Genomic DNA, 26053 nt, shown 5'->3' with positions numbered 1-26053 from the left:
TCGCAATCGATCGACCGCCGCGATACCGCTTAGCGGAACTCGCATCACGCGGAAAACTTCCACGTAGCCGTATAATACGGTCCATATCGATGATTGAACCATTGATATAGTTATCGATACGAGACATTTGGGATTATTTTTAAAAGCAGATGCGTTTTGAAAATGTTAAAAAATCGACTGAAGGCTCGTTGAACATATTCAAATTTCTTTTGGAACATGTTAAAGAGTAATAACAGTTTTTCCGAGATGAGTTCTTGAAGTTGTGTAAATTGTGAAATGTTTGACATGGACATAAATGTTAATCGAACATCTCAAAGCTTGTAGATCAAATCAAAAGGTGTAATACATGACTACATACATATATATATAAATATAAATGTTTGCTAGCATATATTTTGCAAACAGTGTTCATGAACTATTCGTGAACGTCGACAAGACACGTCTTTAAAAAGAGCATATACCAGTGAACCATCAAGGTGATGCAAATTCGTGCAAACTGCGAAGACTAAAGGGTACCTGCACGCGATTCTACCCTCTTGATCGCAATCTTTCGGCAATCCCTCGCTAGTCGTTGGTTGTAGCGTGGATCAGCGCGCAAAGGTAGCGCACAAGATGACGTGCGGCAAACATCAAAGCGTTCGACATCTTTTTAAGGCCGCCACCGCCTTAGAACTCGTTGAACTGGCTCCTCCTTTCTCTCTTCCCTTCGTGATTCCACTGTATTCGTCTATCTTCATCGCGTATCGTTTCTCTGCCGTTCTCCTCATCGAACTGACTCGTGAAGGATCTCGACGATGCTGCCGTGTGCGTATATGTTTTTTTCTTTCTGTCTTTCCTTCTGCGTTTCGTTCTTTTTCTTGGTCTTGTTAGGTGTTCAGTGTTCTTTCTCCTAGTTGATGAACTTGGCCTGGATAAGGATATACGCAGCTATGTATTTCGTATGCATAACCGCGCAGACGTTCGACTGATTGTGAGTAATGAGGGGAAGGGAGTATACGAAAGCGAATGGTGATCGTCTTTTACCTTGATTTCTACCGTTTCTTTGCCGCGGTTTCCACTTTCGTCGATACGAATCTTGTTTTAAACGATTTTATTCTCTTGACTCATAGCATCGAGCTGCAGTTATGGTACGATGATTAATAGCGGAAAATTATATTTGTAGTTTCAAGTTTCATTAAAACGTGGTATTTTCTTGTATAACTCCTCTTTCCTTATATCTCTATTATCCTTCACAATATTTACGCAAGCATTCGATCAATCATTTATTTTATCACGCGTGTCAATTGCATCTAAAATTAAAATAAGTTTCATTAAATTTTTCTCAGCGGAAAACCTTCAAATCGAAGGACTGTGTAATGAACTTATTGTTTTAATTCTTTGCAAGTGTAAATAGTAATATCTACGATTATAGAATAAAATTAACTTCTAAACAGTAATGCTCCTGATCGATTCATATACAATAATTAATATGATATTTTCTCAAAAAAAAAAAAAAAAAAACGTAACAATACAAAAATCTATCTTCATGAAAGCGTTCGTGTTACAGGAAACCTTTATGCCGTTACAAGGTCTAACCTGACGCACGCAAACAAGCAGCAGAAAATGGTCCTGCCAGGCTTACCCGGTAAAACGGCGCTGACAATTTTGGGAAAAATTCCGGACAACGATTCAGGTTCGGTCTTGACACCTTTTGTCAACGGAGGATCATCTTCGATGGCGTGTCCTTTAAAATCAGATAACGAGTCCAGAGTAGCGCTGGCATCGCGGTAGGCAACTTGATATTGTTCGGTCAGGCAGGTTAGACTCTGTAGAATCGTAGAAAAGAGATTAAGGGTATCCAAATATCCAAGTCCTGGTTAATAACGAGGCTAAGCAGCAAGCAGCGAGTATCGTTCTAAAGTCTTGGCCTATTTTACAGCTACGTCTGTATCGCTGGCACCGTTTATCGCCACTGGTCGTCCTAACCTCTACAAAAGACGCCTCGTATCCTGGCACCTTGCACTTCTCAGCCATCCTCGTTTTTCACGGATTCATTACACTTGACGGAAGATTTATTATTTAAAAAGGATTACCGCTAATTCGACAGATACTTGGCTCTCCAACAAGAACAGAAGGCTTCCTAGGGAAGATAAGAAATAAGCGATTATCCTTTTGGGTTTTAACCAAAAATTGAAAGATGCTAACGTTGCATGAGATTTTTGAGTTTGTGGAATGAAGAACCGTTGGAAGTTTTGCATGGTAAAGTTTGAGAATTAAGTTGTTTGTTTCATGAATATTTAGTTAGGAATATTATTCCTTGATCTGTCAAAAGTAATTGACTTTACATTATCGCTAGTTTAAGAAATAAAAATAATGTAGACGCGAAATCTCAACAACATCTTTCATCACTCATGTCATGACTCATTATCTCTTTGTCAACCGTATATCTTTCGTTTTTCTGCGCACGAATGAAACAAGTTTCAACGATATTCGTGCTTCTTACGATTTCACTTTCAATCTTATATTATTTTTTTCCTTTAATCCTCGTGTTCGCGATAAGATTGCACCCTTCTTATTTTGCTATTCTTTATCTGGCCCGCTTAAAAAAAAAAAAAAAAAATCGTTCAAACTCGATAGAGGACGAATACGTACACGAGGGGGAATGTTAGAAATTCCTGGTCGTATAGTGTAACGCTCCGTTGACACGATGATGGATCGTCCACCTTGACCGGACAGGTAGTCGTACATTCACACTAGCGCGCTGAAAGTGTATAATCGTGGCGGCACGCAGATACCTTTACAAGGGTCAACAACTCCATCAAAACGTGAAAATCATCTGATACGATGTTCGACCCGGTTGCTGGCAAACTTGCCATGCGATGAACCTTAACACATTCACGAAATCCAGTGTTACATGATCGTTCTCAATAAACAATAGACGTACATATGCATATGTATATATTTAATTATGAATACACATATGTGTATATTCATAATTATATAAATATTGTAAATATAAATATTCTACACTTCATGAATGTAAATATTCTTTTATATAAGTACATCTAAATAACGTTTATTATTTCCTCTCTTCTGTTATATAAATTATTATCATAATAATAGTAGATTCCATCTTTCAAGGAATATTCTTGGAATAAATGTATACATACAATATCTATCCGTACATTTAAACAAGATCTAAAGAGATATTGTTATCTTTATCATCATAAAATTATACTAAGTCATGCTGTATTACTTAACGTTTATTTTTATCGAATCTCAAAATCGTAAAATCTTCACAACGACTTTGAAGAACCATTTGTGATCATTTTTATCAAAAGATGGTACTAATAGATCCAATTATTAGTATCCAATTATCTTGAACAATAAAGTTTAGTCCCTATTTCTAATACCTGTACAGAACTTGGGAAAGAAGTTGTGAAAATACGAGCGCGTCGGAATTCTATCCGTAAATGCGTATTAATTCCTTAGCCACAGTCATGTTATAGGATTCCCGCAAACTAGATTCGGGTTTGAAGAAGAATGGACGAAGGGTGAGCGATTACAATAAAGGTCTTTGCACGAGCAGCTAAGAGTTAAGTCGTGGGTAATAATTACCGATCCCTCGTTAGCACTGCCAATAGAGTGCCTCGCCCACCTGCCCACGGTTATAATAATATAAGCCGCCTCTTTTGCGGTTCGCAGCCCTCGCACGTGCCGTAGTCGGGAGTCTCCTTTATTCGTTTTCTGCCCTTCGTTTCTCACCCTTTGTGTGATCGACCGCTGCATCGGTACTTCCACTCTATATCTCTCTGTTCATCCTTCCTACAAGATTTACAGATTTCTAAAAGAGATTCTTGAAGTTGTATAACCAATTTTTAAGTTATGGTCAAACTGTTGGTAAACAGGTTAGGGTCAGATATCTTGGAATCTTTCTTTTGGTAGGTGTTAGTTATCTTAATTTTACGAATGAAATTTTATTGACTTAGGATGACAAAGTTATGTATGCTGTGTTTTTTTGGGGGTTTAGTTTAGATCTGTGACTTTGGTGAGTTGAATTTTATTACTATTTTGCTAATCATTGCAAAGTGTTATAACAATGTCAGAGAATATTTTGAAATTATAGACTGGAGAGGAGAGCTTCGGAGGGATAAATTTAATTATACAGAGTTAAATAATGGGTAACGAGATTGTCACATGAAAAAATATGGACATGCCAGCAAGAAAAACAGAAAGTAGGAATTCAGGTTATGTTTTAATTCTTCGTGTTCTTGTACAAGCAACAAGATTCTTGTTCAATTAATTGCGTTATTCAGAAACGATCAATCAGCAATTAGCTATGTACTGTCCAGCCTGGGGTGAGCAGACCGTGCAATCTAAAACAGACTAGGACATGGTGCATGATACAATTATAAATTATCTCGGTGGATTATTCGTCTTGAACGAAATGTATCATTAAATCGTTAGTACTTATACACATCGGTAACAATTATCAATAAAATCTGTATTCATCCAGATGTACAATTGTTTTATTGTATTTTATTAATGTACAGATACTCCAGACAGATTTTAGGGGGTTGGCCCTTAACAAGAAACTTCTACAATTATGAGATTAAAAATGATCAAAGACGAATCAATTCCAGTTAGATAGATTTTAGTCTTTACATCCTGTACAAAGATGGAACGACACGCAGAAAAATAGAAGATTCCTAAATGAAGAAATTATAAGTATTCCGAGGGAGTGACAGTCCAAATGACAAATCGTCATCTAATAAACATCTGCAGTCTACTCTATACAAAGCGAATATTCTCTCGCCAATGATACTCGTACAAAAGAATCTTCTCTAATCCAAGCAACGTGCAAACGATCTAAAGCAGTATCACGAACAACCGGAGATATTGACTCTAATTATGGATCTTGAGACCTTGACCACCCCTGTTCGGTACATTTACGTCGGCCTCGAGCGTTCTCGCGGTTTATTTTTCCCTGCCAATTTGCAACGAGAGGTTGGGCCCGCGAAAGACGCCTTTGGCGGAACAAGATGGAGAACACGCAAGAGGAAAACCGGTGCGTCTCGAACGAAGAGGACGAAGAGGACGAGGAGGAAGGTACAGGAAGAAAAAAGAGATCGATCTGGTCACACATGACAATGTACGACGAAGGCATGATGGATGAGGGGGCGGCTAGTTTACGTGATCGGGACATGATCGCCGGCAAACGGGGTGGTCCGTCTGTCCATGTCCACTCAGTTTTCTCTTTCTTTCGCACGAGGCTGGCTCGTCCCCGCGTCTTTCGCCCTTCCTGCGCTTCGAATGCAACACACGCGCGTACGAACGCACCCCTGTCACTGGTCTGACCGATCTTGTTGTCATATTCGACGGACGCGACCGTATAGCTGGGAAGAGCTGCTCCCTTACTGGGTCCTGCGTGCCAGCCAGTGCCTTTTATGCCGTGTTCACACCACATATTGACGAAAAACGGTCGTGAGCATGTTCGCGATGCTAGAAAATGAGATGGTCTCTTATTTCTTATCAATAAATTGTTTTTAGATGTTAGATTTTTAGTTTTAACGAAAAGAGAACCCAATGATGTAGTGCTTCGATAACGTTAGATTTATATACTAAAATTCTTCGTAACTCAGTTTTGTTGCAATTCAACTGAAATGCTTTATCAAAAAATTACGTCCAATATGTCAGACAACAACTAATTTATCTCAAAATACCAACGCTACACTTGCGACTAACGTATATGGCTATTTCACCACACAATCAAAGATCGATTTTCTGCTACAAATTCCATCCTCCCAATCTATCAGCACCGCTCTACCAAACCCGTAACTTCAAAGGCCCTCTCAACGAATCAAATCGATCAATACGATCTGGAAGATCGTTCGCAGGTTCCATGTTGTTTCGGGGTCTCTCGTTCTACGGTTTAAAATTCAGATCGTTCCACCGACTTGGTCGGTCGCCTTACCGCGTTCCATACGGCTCCTTCACTCTCTCTCTCTCTCTTCTTCTTATACTAGATTTTCATACGGAACGCGACGAAATGCCGCTGAAATTCGTACGGACGTGGTGGATAGAAGCGGATGAAACTCACGCTGTGACGCGTTACGAGCGTACGGGAGCACGCAGCGACTTTTTTGACGAAGGAACGAATCACGGGAGAAGTTTTAGAGGTCCACGCGGAGAAACCAGTAGCCCCTCGTCGAAGTATCCCGCTGACCTTTCTTTCCTTCTCTCGTCTGTTCGATTCTCTCTTTAACAGTGGTGGATCGTCGTGAAGTTCTGACACAAGGAATGCTTTGCTTGATGCCGAGAACGAACCAAGCTACCTTGTTCGTGCTACCGGCCCGAAACGCGAAACGGCCCGGCTCCAAACGTCTTCCTCCTGTCGTTCCTCTTTGATTCTATGCTGCGCCGCGTCTTGTTCCGATGTTACGTTTCTGGCAGCGACGTTGATTCTTTAGACTTTAGATATATCAGAGCGAGCCGCGCGAAACCATCGTACGCTGTCTAGTTTGAAGAATTCTTAATTAAATCTCGATTGGACGTTCTTTTGGCAGCGCTTGAAACGAAGGGAACCACGCTCGCTGTGATGTGGATCATTGGGTCTGGGATGAGTGTACGAGGTGATGGGGCTATTAGTAGGTTTTTCTCTGTCTTGAGCGTTCTTATACGGTATGGAAAGATCGCGATAAGGTATAGCGAGGAACTTTAAGAAAGTCTTCCAATTGGTTAGAGTACACACTTATGTACAGTAGAATCTCGACTAACCGACGTGATGCGGATCGGGTCTACCTTGGATAATCGAAAATTCGGATAATACAGAAAGTTTTATTAGCGTTTATAAATCGTATAATAAGATCGTAGAAAACATATTGCTAATGTAATATTGTGCTCGTATTTAGGTGTAATTCATTGTTTAATCGGTCGAAAGATTGATTCGCTGCTTTCACGATGTGCCTAACAATTAACGTTCTCGTACTATACGAGTTAAAATTGAAATTCGAAAAAGATGAAGTTATGGTAAAGTTCAAAACACCTCGGATAATACGAAATTTCGATTAAACGGAACTCGGATAACCGAGACTCCACCGTATTTATGGGGAAAATTTGTTCGATTTGAACTATTTAAACCGTTTTTAATCTAAAGATTTGAACATTTGAAGTAGTTGTTAATTTATCGTATTAACTAACTTCGAATTCTATGATTTTAGAAATGTCTAACAGAGGGATGATTCGATCAACAGTATAACTAAAATCATAAGGAAATATAAAGGAATCCAATCAACCATAAGCATGTTAAACGTATGCAATACATTTCTTCATCTAACACAAAATTTAGCAAACTCTAAATTCAACTTACGAGAATGGAATACCTGGCGGTGTCATTATCGGCTTTTCATTCGTAAAATATTACGACGTTACAATCGTGGTCGTGCGATAACGCAGAAGGGCAATCAAGAAAATTACGGTTAAGGATGTTAAACCACGAGGGCATAAGGAACGAAGGGGATGGCTGGGGTTTTAGGATAGAGTCGAGTTCGGATCGACGTTTTCCCTCCTATCGAGACAAATGCACGAGCCTGATATCCGCGTAGAAGCGTCTATCGATCCTGGCCGTCGAAGGTCATTCGTTTTCATCCTAAATCCAGCGAGATTGAGGGACGCGACTCGATAAATGCCGGCGCAGAAATTGATTTAGAAGATTTTCACGGATCGTTTGCCCGCGCGGAACCCGTGGACAGAGAAACGGAGAACGCGTGTCGTTGTGCGACTCCACGTCGATGTGTAACGTGCTCGATCACACACAGATGACCAATCAGGGAGCCAACTGTTTTCCAAGAGTTGGGAAACCGAGAATGGTCCGCTGTTGTTATCGTGTTCCCTATACGTGCCCCCTCAATGATCCTTCTCCAACAGATTCCTTCTGTTCTCGAGCTGCGTTTTATAGCGCCTCGTACATTCTCGCGTCTTAACCATGCCAAAACCCCTCGATCATTTTCAACCGTGCTTTTCCTATATTTTCTTTGCTAAACAATATCTTAAGTTCAAGCAACGTGCTACATCCTTTTGACTATTGTCAATCGTATTTCTTCTATATCTTTCTTCTCTGTCTTTTGTCAAACATTTTCGTAAGATCGAGAAAATACGAAAGAGTCGTCGTCGACTTCTCGTTTCAATTTTTTGTTTAAACGTTCAGGGGTTTAGTGTTATTTATTGAAACGAGAAGGAAATTTGAGAAACGTGGCAAAGTTAAGCATTGCGGTTTAAGTATTAGCTTGATACTAGTTAAACAGGGTGGTTGGTAACTGGTGGTACAAGCGGAAAAGGGGTGATTCTACGCGAAAAAAGAAGTCGAAAATATAGAATAAACATTTTTTTTTTTAATTTTTCCATCGAGACAACGATCTACAGTGAGATCCGTTATAACATACCGCACGCGTACCGAGCGAAAATTCAAAGTCGATTTTCTCGAAAATAAAGCCTCAAACGAAAAATTCTTATTCTATATTTTCGACTTCCTTTTTCGCGTAGAATCACCCTCTTTCCGCTTGTACCACCAGTTACCAACCACTCTGTATAATCGATAATAAAAAGAATCTTTAATTCTTTTATTTAACAATACAGTCAAAACTGTGGAAAAAATCGTCATTGCTATTTATTTCGCTATGTCAACAACGTCGAAGGATGTAAAGAGTACGTGAAACTCTTTTACACACACGCAATATGCGCATAGAAGTGTGTACACATGTAGTACATACGTATATATAGGGGTTGACATATCGCGTAAGTTAAGATAATTGGTCGTACGACGATCGGGACAAATATTATTTCGCGTAAGGGCGTACAGGGATTATATTTGTATGATAATACCACATGCATGGGTGGTTCCCTATAATGGCAAAAAGGGGACACGATATTTGGGGGACCGTCCTCTCGATTCGTTTCGCTATTATTCGTTGTAATCGTCGCTTCATAAATATTCGCGAATTGACTTCTCTCTTGCTGATCGTTTACATAACACAAGCATTGTAAAAGTGATATGAGAAAGATACGTGGAAGATACGTAAAAGCACCTTTAACACTAAGTTTACGGGGCCCGCCAATTTGACGGATTTCAAACTTCGAAATGAAATATCTCAAAAACCATAGCTTTAATTTTAACCATTTTGCATCGTAAATTAATCATTTCATCTAAAGAATTTATACACGCAATTATTTTTTCCTAGGCTTTCTAATTTTTGAAATCTGTATGTAGTATACCTATCTCTACGAAACTCGTCAAATTAACCGTTTTTCAAAGACTGTGCAAAAGTTTCAGTTATTGTAGACAATGGGATAATTGAATTTGGGCACAGTATTTTCTTTTTTTGATTAAACTCTCTTTTCTAGCAATTATGAGTAAATCCAGGAGATATAATAAGATATTGAACATAATTGTCAACATCAATGAAGATTGTTCTGAGGATACCTCCGAAGAAGATCAATATGAATTAGGCCAAAGCGAAGCTGACAGTGAAAGTTCTGAATACACTGAAGGTGGAGAGATAGAAGGACCTTCGGGTAATGAAGAGGGAAACTTCTTGAAAATGTTTCGTAACAAGAAAAGGATGCGTATTTTTTCTAGTTTGAACTTCGAGGATGAAAGGACGAGTATTCCAAGCACATCCCAAAATGTAATGGGTGAAATTGAAATTGCAATTGACGGGATACAGTGGATAAAACTGAAAGCAGGCGGATCTAGGGGTAGGACGCCCGTTCGTATGATATTCAAGGATGTCACAGGGCCTACTGGCTATGCTAAGAGAAATATTATGTCGGGTTGTGTAACCAGTGCTTTCGAATTGATAATTAACAGACACATAATGGAACACATAAAAGATTGCACTGAAATCGAGACGCATCGAGTTTTGAAAAAAGACATAGACAATCATAGTTGCTGAGTTACGTAGTTTTCTAAGAATTCTATATACCCGGGACGCATATGAAGCGAGATCATTGAAAGCCTCTGAAAGATTACAAACAGATAAATTTGCGCTGATATCCGAAATATAGAACAGATTTATAAATAATAGCCAGGTTTGTTACAAGTCATATGAAAATATCTCAATAGATGAACAATTATTTCCAACGAAAGCCCGATACAGGTTTACGTAATATATGCCGAATAAGCCTCATAAATTTGGTATTAAGTTTTGGTTTGCAGTTGACGTCCAAACAAAATATATTTTGAATGCTTTCCCTCATATGGGGAAACATGAAACTCTATGCTCAGGGAAAAAAAGAACAAGGTGATTTTATTTTCTTCAAATTTATATAAATCAGAAAACTGCACGCTTACTGTGTATAAAAGTAAGCCTAACGTAAAAGTCCTTCTTCTAAGCACCAAACATACAGGTATACAAGTAGAAGACAATTATAAACGTGTTCCAGAAACCATTGCTTTTTATAATAAAACAAAGTTTGATGTGGACTTCGTTGACCAGATGGCACGCAAATATAGTGTGAAAGCAGGGAGTTTCCGATGGCCCCTTCAAATTTTTTTTCGATATTTTAGATATCGATTTTTCGATATTTGGCAGCGATAAACGCGTGGATATTATGTAAAGAGTGTACCGGATCGAAATTATCCAGAAAGTTCATATTTTACCAAAGATCAGACGCTTCATTTCTGTCACTTTCAACGTCCGAATTGCGAAAAAATTGCCAAGTGGGCTACTGCAAAAAAAAATAGAAGCAATAATTGTTGTATATATTGCAAAAAAAGATCGTATGCGGAAAATATACAAACAAAATTCAGTATATTTCTAAAAAATGTGCTCAATAAATACGATTACCCTATAACGTTAATGTTATTGTTATCATTTCCGTGATAATAAAAAAAAGACTTTTTACTTATTAATAATTTATTTCAACGTGAAGCCTAATATTATTCAATTCCGACTTAATTTGAATAAATCGATTTTTTAAAGAAAATACGTATTTTCGTTTACCCGTCAATTTGACGGGTCCTCGTAGAGATAGGTATAAAAAAAAACGTCCGTAAACCTAGTGTTAACAAGACGATAATTTTTAAGACACACAGAGATTCACAAAACTATTTCCACACTTACCATCCAAACCTCCATGAATATATTATATGTGTCATACAAAATTGTTAACGATTTTATCAGCCCTGCAACGAGGCACGATTATCGTGATTGTACCGATGAAATTCGAAACAAGAACGAAACATTTACTCAGCCCCTGAAACGTAACCGTTCTCTCCCAGCGTCTTTTTCAATTAATTCGATCGCATTGTCTTTTTAGCATATCGGACCAGGCAAAGGAAGGATCCAAAGGCAGCGCGAGCCTTCAAACAATAGAACGCGAGACAGCTTCATATCCATGGGACGTGGCCATCGGTCTGGAAAAAATCCGGAGCGACACGTTCGAACGATTCGAAAATTCGGTAGCTTTACGTTCCCCTGAAGATGATACCGTTGTTGCGTCCCTAGGGTGCCTTTGTAACCAGCGGCCACCGCCACCCCCGCGCGAAAGCCTCTGCTTAAGGGTCGGATAGGAGGAAGAAACAAATCCGCCACCTTTGGATATGAGAAGACGAGCGATGGCCGCCGCGATAACCGATCGGTAAGCCGTCTAGGAATGTGGCCTCCTCTCCAGCTCCCTTTCTATTTTATTCCTGCCTCTCTTCCCTTCTCGGTTCCAAGAGTGCCTGACACGACATCCGAGAAGCCTTCATCAGGACCCTGATATCGAATGTGTCCGCTGTTACCCCGTCAACCGTCCACGAAGGATCGAATACTCTCTTTGACTCTCTCGATCGTGGTCAACGCCGAGATCCCTCGACTTTTCAGAATTTCTAAAGGCGACGTGCGTGTGCTTTTTTGTTTTCTTCTTTTCGTGTAGACTACCCCGGTAGATAGGATGACGGCGAAGCTGGTGAAATGGTAAAGAAAAGAGCTGGGAAGAAGTGTGGATGGTCTTGGTTTTTTTTAAGAAGCTAAGGTAGCGTAGAAGGTGACGGTATTAAGTATTAAGTCTAAAGAGATGATGTAAGGTAGTTTTAAAGTATAATTCTCTATGCATTTGGAAACATTAAAAGTATATATGTAGAAAATATATAGAAAATTATTTGTGAATGGCGCGTCATAGAGAAAATGGCAACAATTTTGAAAGAATGCAATATGATATTCTTTTCCAGATAAATAACCAGCCCACGCCGGTGGACTACGCACCTATGTATCCTAAGGAATCTTCTATATATTCCAAACTTACCTTTCCTTAATGTATGTGTAAGCATACACCTCTGGTTGCACGAATCTGCTCAATATCACGTCATTCCTTCTTTCTCGAGAAAGCTCACAAAGTTCGGAATAGTCAAACTTCGGCGAAGCGATCAGAAAAATTCCCGTCACGATGCACACGGCGGCGTCCACGTGGAAACGTACGAAGAAAGGATCTTAACCTCTAGCCGGCTCTCCTTGCTCTCACGATTTTAATCCGTGGAAATTGTGTCGGCAAACACGACGATTGTTCGCTAGGAGAGAAAGAGAGGAAGAAGCGCGCGCAGCTTGATCTGTCACGGGCATTGAGGATCGCGGTCGGATGATCACGCGTAAGCACGTTATTCGCAGCGGCTTTTCAGCCGTGGTATCGTTGCCTCTTATAGGGGTTGGACATCGCAGCGCGCCGCTCCATACGGAGGGGATGGGGCAAGTAAGTCCCACCACCGTCACTACGCGGATTATCTCTGGGCGGCGCGGACCGACACCGGCTTTTTTTCCTACCTGGACAGCTAGGTCGTCCAGGATCCCGAGTTACCTGGTTCGATTCCCCACTGGTCGCGACAATGGCTGATATTTGTGGGTAATAGGGTGTTTCCTAAGTTTCCTTAGTCTCGCACACTGTGTATTTCGTTAGATACGTATCCTGATGAGAGAATGTAGAATAAATTGTGAACACACAGAGCACACCGCCTTGCGTCTTCATTTGGTTTTTGCTGTTTTTTAAAAATGTGATTTACAGAAGTAAATTTTAAGAAATCGCGCTTTTATTGATCGACGTGAGAATTACGCATTTGCGTTGCCTTTGTAACATCGAATACGATAAATTACTCCTAAATGATGGATAATACGAACTTAAGGATGTCAGAATAGTAATCCAATGGAAGAGACACTCTTTTTATATCGATGTATAAGCTGTTCAACAGAGAGCTCATCATTTGCAAACTTTTTATCGTTAACCATGTAATCAATTATATAGCAATAGAATGGTAATATTGGTAATAATGTTAATAGAAAACCTATGTAATCAAGCTCAGATTGCATTTCAATCTACCAGTATTCCTGCTTACATCCTAAACAAACTCCTACTTTTTCTATGAATACATCCGCAACTTATGCAGCCCAAACGGTATCCGGCGCCAAACATCAAACGCACGAAATAACACAACGCCGTCGGAACCGTCTCGAAAAAGGAAAAAAGGAAGAAAGTAAAAAGAATCGCGGCAGATATCCGCGAGCGGCATCCTCCTGGGTCCTCGACGCTGTTACGGATCGCAGCTGTGTGCATCGGATCCAGGCTACCTAATTTTCGAGAGGGCGTATAGCGCGCAAAGGGGAGAAGAGGGGGTCAGAAACCACCTGGAATCCCCAGGATCAGGGGAGTGAGAGCATTCGAATGCGTCGAGCCGTACAACGAGCCGCCACAGAATAAGGGATGCTCTTCCAATCCTGTCCTTGTCTCTCTGGCCTTCAAACGCTGGCGCGCGCTTCTGAACCATGTTTTCAGTCTATGGTATCCATCCTATGGCACTTTTTACAGGGCACCGATATACTTATACATATAAGTGAACGACGTACCCTCGTTGTAACTACCCTTGGTTCGAAGGGTACCGGCGAGACTTAAACACCAGTATACTTACCGCATGTTGCCATAATGAGTGGAAAGGGACTTGGAGGGGATTTTGGGGCAAGAGATGTAGAGGGCAGAAAGCCCAGCTCGTTCCTCCTTTTCATCGAACGCCGCAAAAGGCGGCCGATGATGCCTCGAAAGAAAGATTAAAGCGCCCGCGATCCGAACGCCACGGTTTGTTTATCGGTCGCTTTTTCTTTTCCTTTTCTCTTTTTTTTTTCTTTCTTTTCTTTTTCTTTGAAGGCGGTTCTCTTCTACTCGCGGCTTCTCTTCCTCGTTCCGCGCTTCCTCAAACGCGCGGCGCGCGCTTCGCGTTGCAAACGGACCGCCAGACTTTGGTTAATATGTATGTTATGTGGCTTTGATCCGAACTTTGGTTTCCTCTTTTTCCTTACCCGATTCTTTTCTTTTTGCCGCTTGCTTCTTTTCTATCCTACAAAGTACATATATGTACGTGTGCACACGCGATATATATCGAAGAGCGAAGCCGTTATTTTATTAGTTTTAAAAGGTTGTTTTGACGAATAAGATGATTTGGTTGACGTTGGTGAGTACTATGTACTGAGGATTTGATTAGATTGATTTAGTGGATGCTTCTTTTGTCCGATATTTGTCTAACGTTAACATTTGTATATATTAGTCGTCAAAATATTTCAACAACGTTTCCTTGAATGTTGAAATTAATTGCAAACTTCAAACATGTTTAAATACATAGATCATGAAAATCACTAAAGCCCCAAAGAAAATACAGGCATACACAACATATAATACAAAAAACAAAGTGCAACGTATAAAAGTGAAGAAAAGAAAGCAAATATTCAAGAAAGCCTAATGCCGAGGGATAATCCTTTCATGTTGACTCCTCGGGTTCGATTACGCGTGTAGGATGTTCAACAAGCTGGTCCGGTTAGTTATTCGGCAAACGCCACCAGCAGCGTAATTATTATCGATATTGCGCTCTCCGGTTCGTGCATCGCCGCCTGTCTGCAAAATGTATTCCTCTGATGCGCATACCAACGTGTACAAGGGTTCAATCGCGGTTTGGCGAGGGGTTGGAAAATCGGCCAGGGGGATGCGCAGGGGGATGTTTCGTAGTAGGGCGGACCAGTGAAGGGAAAACATGGTGGCCACTGGTTGCGGCATTCATCAGAGGCGGTACTCTGCGTATACCTTTTGAGATCTCTCCTTTCTCCTCTCCTCTCTTCTCCTTCTTCTCTACCTTTTTTGTCTCTTTTCTCTTTTCCTCTTTTCTCTTTTCCTCTTTCACTTCGATCGTTCACGTGTGTACACGTCGGTATACAACGAAACACCAAAGGGGGTTTGTGAAAAAAAAAAGCTTCTTCCATTGAGAATATTCGCAATAAAGGGAACCGCCTTCGTCGGCTCCTTTCACCTAATATTCCATTGCCGAGGGAAAAAAATCATCCGCCCGTATTTACACCTACTTTCGGCTACTTGGAAACGCATTATCGCGTTCCTCTCCGAGAGCACGGTCTACGGCCGTTTCTGAAAAGTTACACGATTTCACGGATACGCGCGTACCCAGTGTATTGTGTCGCGCACACTGGAGGCACCAATGATACGCCTTTTGTATTATTGTTGTTTCGTTTAAGCAGACTGCGGTGGATGGTTATTTTGATGGCTATTTAGCGTTTGGCAAGTGTTCCAAGCTTACGAGATATATCGAATAGATCGTTCCTCCTATGTTTTTGCTAGATTATGTGGTTATTCCGGATACAGATTTTTGGTCTACTTTATATCTATAGTTACGACCCAATATTTTTAGTTATATGTGACGATGTAATTCATTTATTTATTATGTAGACGACTAACTATTAGATATTTTATTAAATGAAGATATAGTCGTTCGTAGAAGTTTCCTTTATTCGTAGTAAGGAAATTCGTAAATTTTTGAAGCCACTAGAAAATGTGAAAATATTCAGACTACAAATATCACGACGATATTTCCCCATTCGATATTCTTTTTCCTCGAGACTCAGCGTGTTACTATCGACATTAAGTAGCTCGTTAATCCACAAAGCCGTACTACCAAACCGTATGTAAAAACGCCATTAACTTTCTTTAACATGCTACACGTGTAAAAAGGAAAATTCGATAAAACAATTTTCTGCGACTTCTCAACGACGAATCCCATCTTCTGCCAGTATTACCACTGATTAAAAAAAGGGATAGAACGTATAACGAGTTGGCGTTTTCACAAAGCCGTAACACAATCGTGAAAAGAGCATTGAGAACGAGCGTTTGGGACGAGGAACAGGTAGTAGGAACGTTTCACAGGTAAAACGCGAAACGGGAACGGGACGGGATAGAAATCACGGGGAAACGACTTTTAATTACGGGACAGAGGGGAGGCGCGTACGCCGCGGCGAAAGAACGAGAAAAAACGAGAAGGGAGCGGCATGGATCAGAGGCACCACGAATGTTTTCAATTACATTTGCAGCACTCCCCAGCATCGGTGTCTGATTACACCGAGATGTCGGGAGGCTCGTTTGCCGCGAAATGCACTTGCCGTTTCGATGCCGCGCCTTGTGTTCCCGTCCTCGCTAAATCTGCCTATGTGTGTAAGAGCGGATTCACCTAACCCAATACATGCTAGTAGACCAAGCATTGCTTATTCGAATTTTTAATCGTCGGAATATTTATCTTTCTTTCAAGTGATATCGGGTAAACAAAATTAATGTTCTAAATCTATTCTTTATGTATCAACGAGTTTAGTGCTTGATCAGATTGTAGTTCTGAACTTACCATTAAACATCAAGATGCTAGGTAAACGATATAAATTAACCAAATAATATGGAGTACGAAAGAAAAATAATCTTAAGGAATTGGTTTAAAAAAGTTTCGTAATTTTATAGCTTAAAAATATACTGTGTAATACAAACTATAGTATACTACATATAACACGTTATATGTAATAAGTGATGATATTTATACGAAACGTGAAAAATTTGATTATCCGATTGACCTGTAACTATTTATACGTTTTTATATTGTGCCAATAATTGAGATTACAGTATAGAAAGGCGAATCATCTGATTATCTTCTCTCTCTCATTCGAAATGTCCTCGACAGTTACTATCGATTCCCTTCTCGAAACTCGTCTTTCGGTAATCTGATACATTTTTTGATCTCCGAGTGGGCCCACTTTTAGCCCTCTATGTAACCACTGAGAGATTAGGCGAAATATTTATATACTATGTTTCTTTCGGACGAAGTTACTGTGGGTCAAGGCTCTCAAAATACAATGTGCCCTGTATTTTCTTAAGAAATTTATCTTATCTTATATGTTGCTATCTGATCCATTCGATCGAGGTACAAAAAAGGCGCAAAGTTTATTCTTTGCAGTATTTTCGCCGATATCTGTAATCGTATGACATGGATGCATGCAAAAATATTCACTAAACAACAGGCAAAGCCACCATATATTCAGCTACCCGTGACACCGAGAACTTCCGGTGTCCTCACCGGAAGTACATGCAGCGAACCACGATCCAGCCACTGGATCATATTTCTCGTAGGATTTGCCACGTTGTTATGTCGAATTCACATGCCGTGAGATTAGCCTAATAATTAGGAAATGAGGCTGCCATTTAAAGCAGGCGGTTCTCGTAGAAAACGGATGTTGGAAAATATTTTTTCCGGGTATCCATTGCACGGTCTCGCTGTCATGAATGAAAACTTGACTCTCGGCGGGTATCAGCATTTCCGACTAGGTGAATTTCATATTCCACGGGTATTATTTGAACGATTAACGCGAATGGAAAAGCTCGTTGCCAGTCCCAGCCCTCGTATTGTTGGCAGCATTTTCAACCGAAGCATTTACAATTCTCTCTTTATTGCCTTTCGGCTTATCCGGATTGCGTCGGGCCGCGAGCGAGCCGCGTTTCATTCTAATAATAACCATTAAGTTAACGAACTGCAACGCGGCTGTTTGAACACCGCTGGACACAGGGATTAACGTACCATTAATAAGATTATCCGCGTAAACAATAGATTGTCCATTTCCGACCTCCGGCCATCCGATTTCGCCGGATATATAATGTGAGCCACGGGACTCGCGGTTTATTGAAAAACTCGATACACAGCCGCCAGAGATTTGCAAATGTGACAATTCGTATGCCAATATGGTGAAGATACGGTGTGGCGTTCACGACGAACTATGGCCTATAAAAGAAGGAGATTAGAAATTATTTGCTAGATATGATTAGATCATATTTTCCCCATTTTTTAGATTGATGTCGTACGATCAAGATTGTTAGGTGGAAATATTTAAAGATGAACTACTGTATAGTGATTTATGATTTTTATTTTGTAGAAAAGTAAAAGTAACATGTATGTAATCTGATAGAACGTTATCTTAAATGTTTTTCACATTCCACCAAATAGTTTCTCATGCAAAATATGTAAAAATATATGTAAAAATCGGTATCTTAAAAAATTACTCTTTAATAATTATTAATTGCCAATTTATAGTACGCGTCGTTCAGCTTTTCAAAGTATTCTAAACTTCGCAAAAATGCAGAGAAGGAATGATTACATCTATGAAAAACTCCTCCACCAAAGAGATAATGAATAGTGGTGAACAGAAGTAAACACAATAATTGAGAAGCGTTACAGACAACTGACCCATGGAACATCGATTTGGCACACTTTTGAGATAAACTTTCAGTCAGAAGCCAAGTGGAATTTCCGCAGCTAAACTATCTGATACGGCCGATGTTTGACATACACGTTTTACGAGCATCAGTCGATGTCCCAATGGTACGTGTCGTCGTCGTTTGCAACAGGAACGCATGGCTCCCGTCGATTTCAACTTTAACTTGATAAATCCAATTGTACGCGCTGGATAAGCTGAACGGTACACGAGGGGCGTGACGAAAGAGCCGCGTCGAAATTCTGACAACGATATGACTGTCCCACGTTTCACGGAAGCCACCTAATCCCACCGATACAAATGCTATTGATCTCTGTTCCATTATATAGTTCGATTTGAACGAAGCTTTGCGCCTTTGATAGAAAATTTATCGAGAAAGAAGGAAGGATATCAAGGGATCAAGCGATTTCCCCGTTATTACTGAAACGTACTTTAATATTAAGACTACATTTTTTTATATTTTCAAAAACTAAATTGTTTTCCATATTGACAATGCGACACATAAAGATTCAGCCAAACTTAAATGATATTTACATGAACAACATCTATCAGTGAGTCGAGCACCGCTCGATATTAACAAAACCAAAATATAAGAATAGAATTTTGTTATACGGATTATACCGGTCATTTTTCACCCACTTAACCAATTTTCCAACGAAACCCACTTTTGTAGCCAACCAGTGCGGGTAATGGCCATTTAGCATTCTTAAAGATTCAGGACCCAAACCTATAGGATAAAGCTTAGAAGCTCACAACCTGTTGACAGGAATCCTTCGAATCAAATGGTAAATACTTTGCTTAAGATGGGTATTTCGTTAAAAAGGCAAACTGCATTTTCAAAGACCCCGGATAATATTTCTGGGAAACAAATTAACTGTACGAGAAGAGGCAAAAAGAAATGAAAGAAGATGATTATGGGGTTCTTTGTATCTGTGTTGATATAGGGACGGTTACAAACAATTCAGAGGAAGAAGTACAAGCGGAAGTATCGTTTGAATCGTCTGATCCATGCTTGTATTCGCGGAGCATTTTAATCGGGAGCCACGCGTAAAGAGGGTGCTCAGTTGTGGGATCAACGACCGAAATAAATGAGAAGTGTCACTCAAGCGTCGAGACATAATTATATACATAGGTATCTATCCGCTACCCATCTACCCGTTCTACTTTAATCTAGTTACATATCTGGTAATCGTCCATCTTCCTCTCTTTTCCTCTTCTCCTCTCTCTTTTCGTACTCTGTTTCCTCCTTTCATCTGAGAAGACTGTCTATGTACGTAATCGAGTCAGATACGATTTGATCAGTGAAATGATACGAGAATTTTGCTTGCAAGCAGATTTTTCCGCTTGCATAATTTTATTGTTGAAAGTTTCTGGGAAAATATTTCTCTATGCTAAGGAAGTCGTGAAATAGTTTTCCGAAACGTATCGTTAATAACTGTTGTTGATAATCTATGGATGAGATCGAAGGATTAGTATCGAATAATTCAAAGGTAGTTTATTTATTCCCTTTTTAGTTCCGCAATTACAATTTATTTATTTTTTTTTTTATATATAAGATTAATTTCAATTCTAAGCTTAATTCTAATTTATATTTTGTTACATTTTCCAGGTTCTTATTCTGTCCAACGAGTCCAATTGATAAGAGATAAGCATAACTGATTACACGATGTTCCAACAATTGTTTCATAATTATTATATAATGAATTATAATCTTTACAATATTTAAACTCAGTTTCTAAGAGGTAACTATCTACTTCAAGTAAAATACCAAAATTGAAAATTGATCCTAGTTTTCTTTAGAATCTGATCACGTGATCTCATTTGCCTCTTCTAACACATTGGATTTCTCATTGAACAGAGAGTATAAACGTCACATCCTAGTCTATTTTTTGAACTCTTCGGTCCCTTTTTTCCCGCAGTAGCCTCTGAACGAAACACTTTCAACCGGATGTCTCGGAGGACAGGACATAGTGTGACGGAACTTTCGTTGAATGGCCCGTGCACACGTCGATGCTCCGGCCTGATCGATTCCCGTGCCCCGGCACCAATTACCCACGGATCGGTGATTAATTGCACACTCGGTCGAGTACACGTATTAAGTAGCGTCGCTAGTGAGATCGGCCGTCCTTGGCGGTGTATCTTCGGTGTTCTTCCCTCGGAAAGTTCGGCCGGTGTATGACCACTCACGTGTAGGCAAAATCGGCCGAGTGCAGGTTGCTGGCTTTTTAGCTAAACTCCGACTGTTTAAGGAAAAAACATGAGACGATGTCGCGGCCGTATATCGTGCTGCTCTTTAGCACGTGAAAGAAAGGTTCGTACTAACGAAGTGGAAACTGCTTGTTGCGAATACATTGTTCTTGTGTCGTTCTAGAAGCTGCTGTAAGATTGTCGCTTTCTTTCCTTGCTAAATTTTTATTTTCGTAACGATATATACAATGGTGTGTAAGATTTTCTGGCTAGATAGATTTCTCACTTTATACGTACATATTTCAAGAACAATGTCTGGAAGAATGTTAACTAATATTGGGACGATAATAATAATAATTTAAATAGTATTGGATATAAGAAAATAGTACGATAAATAAAGTATTGTTACATAGACATATGATATAAATTAAAGTTTTTTAAAATATATCTTTTCGAATATAAAGTGAAAAATCTGTCTACCCAAAGTCTTGCATACCACTATAGTAGTTACCTATGTACATAGTACATATGTATTTTCATTTTGTCATTAAATTTTACTACAATATTATTCGGTGGTTATCAGATAATAAAAATAACAGTATACGCATAATACAATATATCTCATTATATTGTCCTTTCTGTATAATTAGAATACTTTAATATCTATCATCCGACGAACGCAGAGAGAAGCATGGTCATGCTCGAAACGTAAACAATTATAAATATTCAATTAGATCAACAGACTAACGAAGATGGAGGAGGTGACACGAAAAAATGCTGTTCATTATAAACAATAATTAATATTAAATCGGCCATTCATCCGGCATTGAATAACGTCGAAACGAGAAACGATGATTGGTAGGAAAAATCGGGACACGCACGAGAATGCATCTCTCGCGCTCGAAAATAATTAACGACCATAGGAGTCGTTTGTTTTTTCTCTTTTTCTTTTCATGCGTCGAGTACGTCGCCGAATGGAAGGAACAATCGTTGGAGATTTATATCCGAAATGCATGTGCGACACTCTGTCGTGATCCATTATACTTGGTATGGGTGTTAACACGTTGCTTGTCATTGGTAACGATTCTCTCTCTTGCTTCTTTTTCTTTTCTTTTGTCCTTTTTTTTGCGAAGTACACGCTCTCGAATTAACGCCTCAACCGTCGCGTCGGACGAGAATTAAACGCACAGGTAATTGGACCGTAATTGGAGTCACCTGTTCTAGGGCAAAACGATGTCGACTTCGCGATACGATCGAACGTGTCCGAACAATTATTTCGCGTGTATGCTGCCTTCTTGTGACACGATCTGAAGTTCACGTCTTATGTAATTAAGTATATACAATGTGGATGATACAGTAAGTACTTACATAGGTTAGGCGATTTATACAAAGTATCAGTAGTACAGAATAATTATTGTCATACAGAGAAACTGTTTGAGATAAAAGAAAGCAGTGCAATGTACGTACGTAGGAAATTAAAATGTTTCTCTTTGATGGACGAATCTTTGGTATACGTATGCGTAAAATACACATATTGATGGTACAATAGGTTAACTGTAACGCAGTATTCCACGAAGTAGGAAATTAGAGGAAGATAGGAAACTTGCGAGTACAAGCATGTGTGCATAGGTGGCAGTCGAAGACTGACATTGTTCAGTCTCGCATACTTCCGAATGACACCAGTTCCAGTTTAAGAAACTTCCTCGCGTTGCCTTTACGTTAAAAAACTCTAGTCCACATGTGTTCGTGCAATGTATAAAAGAAACAATGTGTAACGAATATTTGTGAAAAGCGGTGTACATAAAGAATAATGTTTGTCTATGTTGGAAGACGGGGTAAACAGTACAAGACGGTTATACAGACAGGAAAATGTATGGCAGGAAAGAGACACGAGAAAAAAAAGAAGGGTGGAGGAAAAGGAGCAATAAAGTAGCAAATTGCGACACACGTTCATACGAGAATCTCGTTCACGCATCCTCACGTCCGTGCGCGCACACAACTCACACATATGCACACATACCTGTATAGGACTAACATGTAAACGACGCACAAACACACGCGCATACGTACGGATCGTCGACTTACCTCTCGGCGCAGAAATTCGGGCGGCTAGCTGAAGGCAGAGAGAAAAGAGGCAGGAGGATGACGACGGCCGCGACGGCGTTGCGTGCAAGAGTGGCGTCGCGACGCCGGGCGTCGACGTGCGTCGCGCACGCCGCGCGGTGCTGCGCCGCCAAACAGACAATGGCGTCCTGTGGCGCGGTCCAACGACAAAGGGCGCCACCTCCACGAAGCGCCGCCCATTTCCAACATCCTCGTCGTTGAAAGCGGCTGTGTGGCACGAATACTGGCTGGTGAAGGCTCGAGAACGTTGCGACGTCGCACGATGTTGCTTGTTCGATTTCCCCCACTGTAACGGCATCGGTGCAAACGGGGAATGTCGGATGTACGAGAAAACGAGACACGACCACGCCAGCGTGTCGCTAGCTCCACCCATAGACACGCTCAGGCGAAACGGGACGCTGGTCGGTCTCGCAGCCACCTCGGCTTCGGCGACTTTGCCCGGCAGCGCAGGAACCTCGTCGGGCTAGCTGAGCCTGCTGTTAGAAAGAGAAACGAAGAAGGAAAGAGAAGACAGCCCGATAGAGAGGGAGATCGTACGGTTGGGAGTGTGTTGAGCGTGAGGGGTGGGGGTGCCGAAATCGTGCGGCAGGGATCTTCGCATGAAGGAAGGCAGACTCTGATGGTCAATCGGGCGCCGCGCACCGCAGCAGTGACGCGTCACTGCACCCCTGTTTTCGAGTTGCACGTGTTTCTTTCCTCTTCACCGACGCTCACGTTCAATTGTCCTCTTCTAGTTTTCCTTGGTCAGCTTGCCGCGATAACGACCGATAAACACAGTATACGAGACTCGCCCGCCCGAAAATACCGAAATAGTCGTTGCCGATGGTAGAGAGCAACGTTGTTCTCGCGACGCGGTCATTCTATCACGTTCCGTCGAACCTCGTCTCCGATCGCAGACCACGGGTCTCGTTCGTGTTTCTGTGAACGACGAATCGTTCATCGTCATTGTCGTCGTCGTTGTCGTTCCGTGGTTGTCGATTTTCCCTGTGCCGATTTGCAACACAGGAGGCAATCTTCGTTTTAGATCGATTCGCAGCTAAGCTGCAGTGGTGAATTCCGTTACGAGCATTTCGCGCCACTTCCGTTTTAAACTGTGCAATTCTCAGTGATCAGTGAGACCGTTTCCAAGAAGATCTACGATACGTACAGCGAGATTCGTCTGTTTTCGAAGTCGTGGCGAATCGAGCCGCTCGAATAGTTCCGCTGGTCGAGCTGCGTTCAAAAAGTGTTGTGAACATCCCGCGGAGACACGTAGCTGCGGATTGTGCTTTTAGCTGGTGACTGGATCCGGCCTGACCACGGCCATTCTCGACACGGTACGTTTATTAGTTTTAATCGTTCGATAAATTTCGATGTGTCAGTCGTGAATGTAAATTTTCATAGAGATGATTATACGTTATTGGAAGACACAGGTTAGAACGCGCGAAGTTACAGTGCATATGCATATGCATAATTAAGCCGTGGTATGATTTCCTATCTCTTTTATGTAAATTTCATGTACTTCCTAATATTTAAGAATGTAAAAGTAGGTTTGCCTGATGTTAATTATCAAGCACTTATAACGGCTGATCCTAAAGCAAGTTACATTTACAACTGCTTTTGCGTCTTCTTCAATTTAACTGGAAATAGGCGCGAAATTTAAAAATTCACGTATGGTATGAAACTTGTCGGTTATCAGGATCCGGCGGTCAATGATATCTTGTAAGAATTTCCTCTCCTGTAAACATTATCACATAGAAATTGAATGATATGGCATTCTTTTGCTATTTTATAGTGAAAAGTTATAAAACGTTATTTATTTCGCAAAATTACATCTTTAAAGTTTTGTATCGGTGATTGCCGACGGATTCGTTACTAGGTTGTTAAATAGTTAATTGTGAAAGTATTTCAGTTGCAAGGATGGAAAATAGCGTTAATAATATTGTATATCTAAAAAATACAAAGTGCTTTTACTTTTCTTTCACATTTTTTCATATTTTTATTAAATTCAAGTAGCACTGATTTTCTCTCATATTATCTTTATGATAAATTTCTTTGTAACAAAGCTTTACGTTAAACCACTTACATTAATACAATCTTGCGATCATCACTATAAAAGTTGTTTTATATTTTATGCGTTTCTAAAAGCAACAGAGCCAAATATTTTTATATACAGAAGTCATTCGTTAACGTTGTGCAACTTTTTCTTATCAATTTACCGTCAATTACAAGCTCGCTAATTATTCACTATATCCTGCGATATATTTTCTATAAAAAAACACAGATGAAACGTAAGCTAATAATTTACGAAAATACCAAACAGTCGATCCGAGTTTGTAAAACGAAGTGCATTTCTGTGAGCAGTAAATCCTTTAAGTAACGTGCTTTGCAACTGCTATAGCCGCAAGTGATACTATACCTTATTTTACGCCTTGAGCCAATGAAACTGATTGCTCGTTCCGAATCGTCAATGGACTAAATTTTTTCGCGTAGATTCGCCCATGAGAAACTGTAATAAACCAGAATAGACGTAATAACTTGAAATGCCGACGGCATAACGCTTAGCCACAAATTGCGCGAGCCACAATAGCGCTGTTAACACTCCTGTAGCTTATTGTGATCGCGGAAAAAACGCTGTCAATTGAAAGTGAATTGCATCGGGTTTATACCGTTCGAGGGATTAAATAATGCAGCCGCTACGCTTTGTTATTTGCCGGCGAAAATTTACCGAGCATCCAAATTACCTTTTTCACGTGAAATCGAGGAAATTAAGGTTATCCGCTGTGATTCGTTGAAATTAAGATAAACGAGGCGGGACACTATAAAGTTCTTCACCAAAATCGTTGTTGAAAAACTACAATTTTTTTTTATGTTACAACATTGATAAGAAGCTTGGTTAAATGTCTGAAGTAGCAAAGAATTAAAGATTAAATATGATATTTTCTAATTATAATGAATTCTAGATTATGTGGTAGAAGTCTGTACGTAATAAATGTATAGATGAATTTGAAACGATGTTACATGTCAAATAAGTAAAGCACATCTACTCTGATTGTTATTGATAAAGTGATTTAGATAAGATAAATTGAAGAATTTGCCGACTATATCAAGTATCAAAATGAAGTCTAGTAATTATCAAAGAATAAACCTTCGTCGTATTGCGAATAGCAAACGACCGTTTCATA

At 40.1% G+C, this 26053-nt stretch overlaps 2 protein-coding genes and 1 long non-coding RNA gene across 6 annotated transcripts in view; 2 read left to right on the top strand and 1 right to left on the bottom strand.

The window, feature by feature from the left end:
- Nucleotides 1–432: 432 nt before the first annotated feature.
- LOC117234286 lies at nucleotides 433–1757 on the bottom strand. The gene is made up of 3 exons (XR_004493497.1): nucleotides 1622–1757; nucleotides 1024–1289; nucleotides 433–907 (listed from the first exon to the last, which is right to left on the bottom strand). It is a non-coding gene; the product is annotated as an uncharacterized LOC117234286 (long non-coding RNA).
- Nucleotides 1758–9375: 7618 nt separating this feature from the next.
- Nucleotides 9376–9929, top strand: LOC117234360. Its single transcript, XM_033495484.1, has one exon. It carries the CDS (start codon nucleotides 9384–9386, stop codon nucleotides 9927–9929), a length of 546 nt encoding a protein of 181 aa, XP_033351375.1. The 5' UTR covers nucleotides 9376–9383.
- A 13568-nt stretch (nucleotides 9930–23497) lies between these two features.
- Nucleotides 23498–26053, top strand: part of LOC117234277 (paired box protein Pax-6) — a 49272-nt gene continuing 46716 nt past the window's right edge. For 2 of the 4 annotated variants that reach the window (XM_033495331.1, XM_033495328.1), the window contains exon 1: nucleotides 23502–24205. The gene's annotated coding sequence lies outside the window, so the exon portion shown is untranslated. Of the gene's footprint in view, nucleotides 24206–26053 lie in introns of all 4 variants that reach the window. The other 2 variants (XM_033495329.1, XM_033495330.1) reach the window with 2 other exon arrangements.

This window comes from Bombus vosnesenskii, unplaced genomic scaffold (genome assembly GCF_011952255.1).
Source record: "Bombus vosnesenskii isolate JDL3184/JDL3185 unplaced genomic scaffold, Bvos_JDL3184-5_v1.1 scf7180000013304, whole genome shotgun sequence".
Classification (NCBI taxonomy): Eukaryota; Metazoa; Arthropoda; class Insecta; order Hymenoptera; family Apidae; genus Bombus; species Bombus vosnesenskii.
The sequence above is the reverse complement of the archived record's forward strand: the minus strand, read 5'-3'. Positions and strand labels throughout refer to the sequence as shown.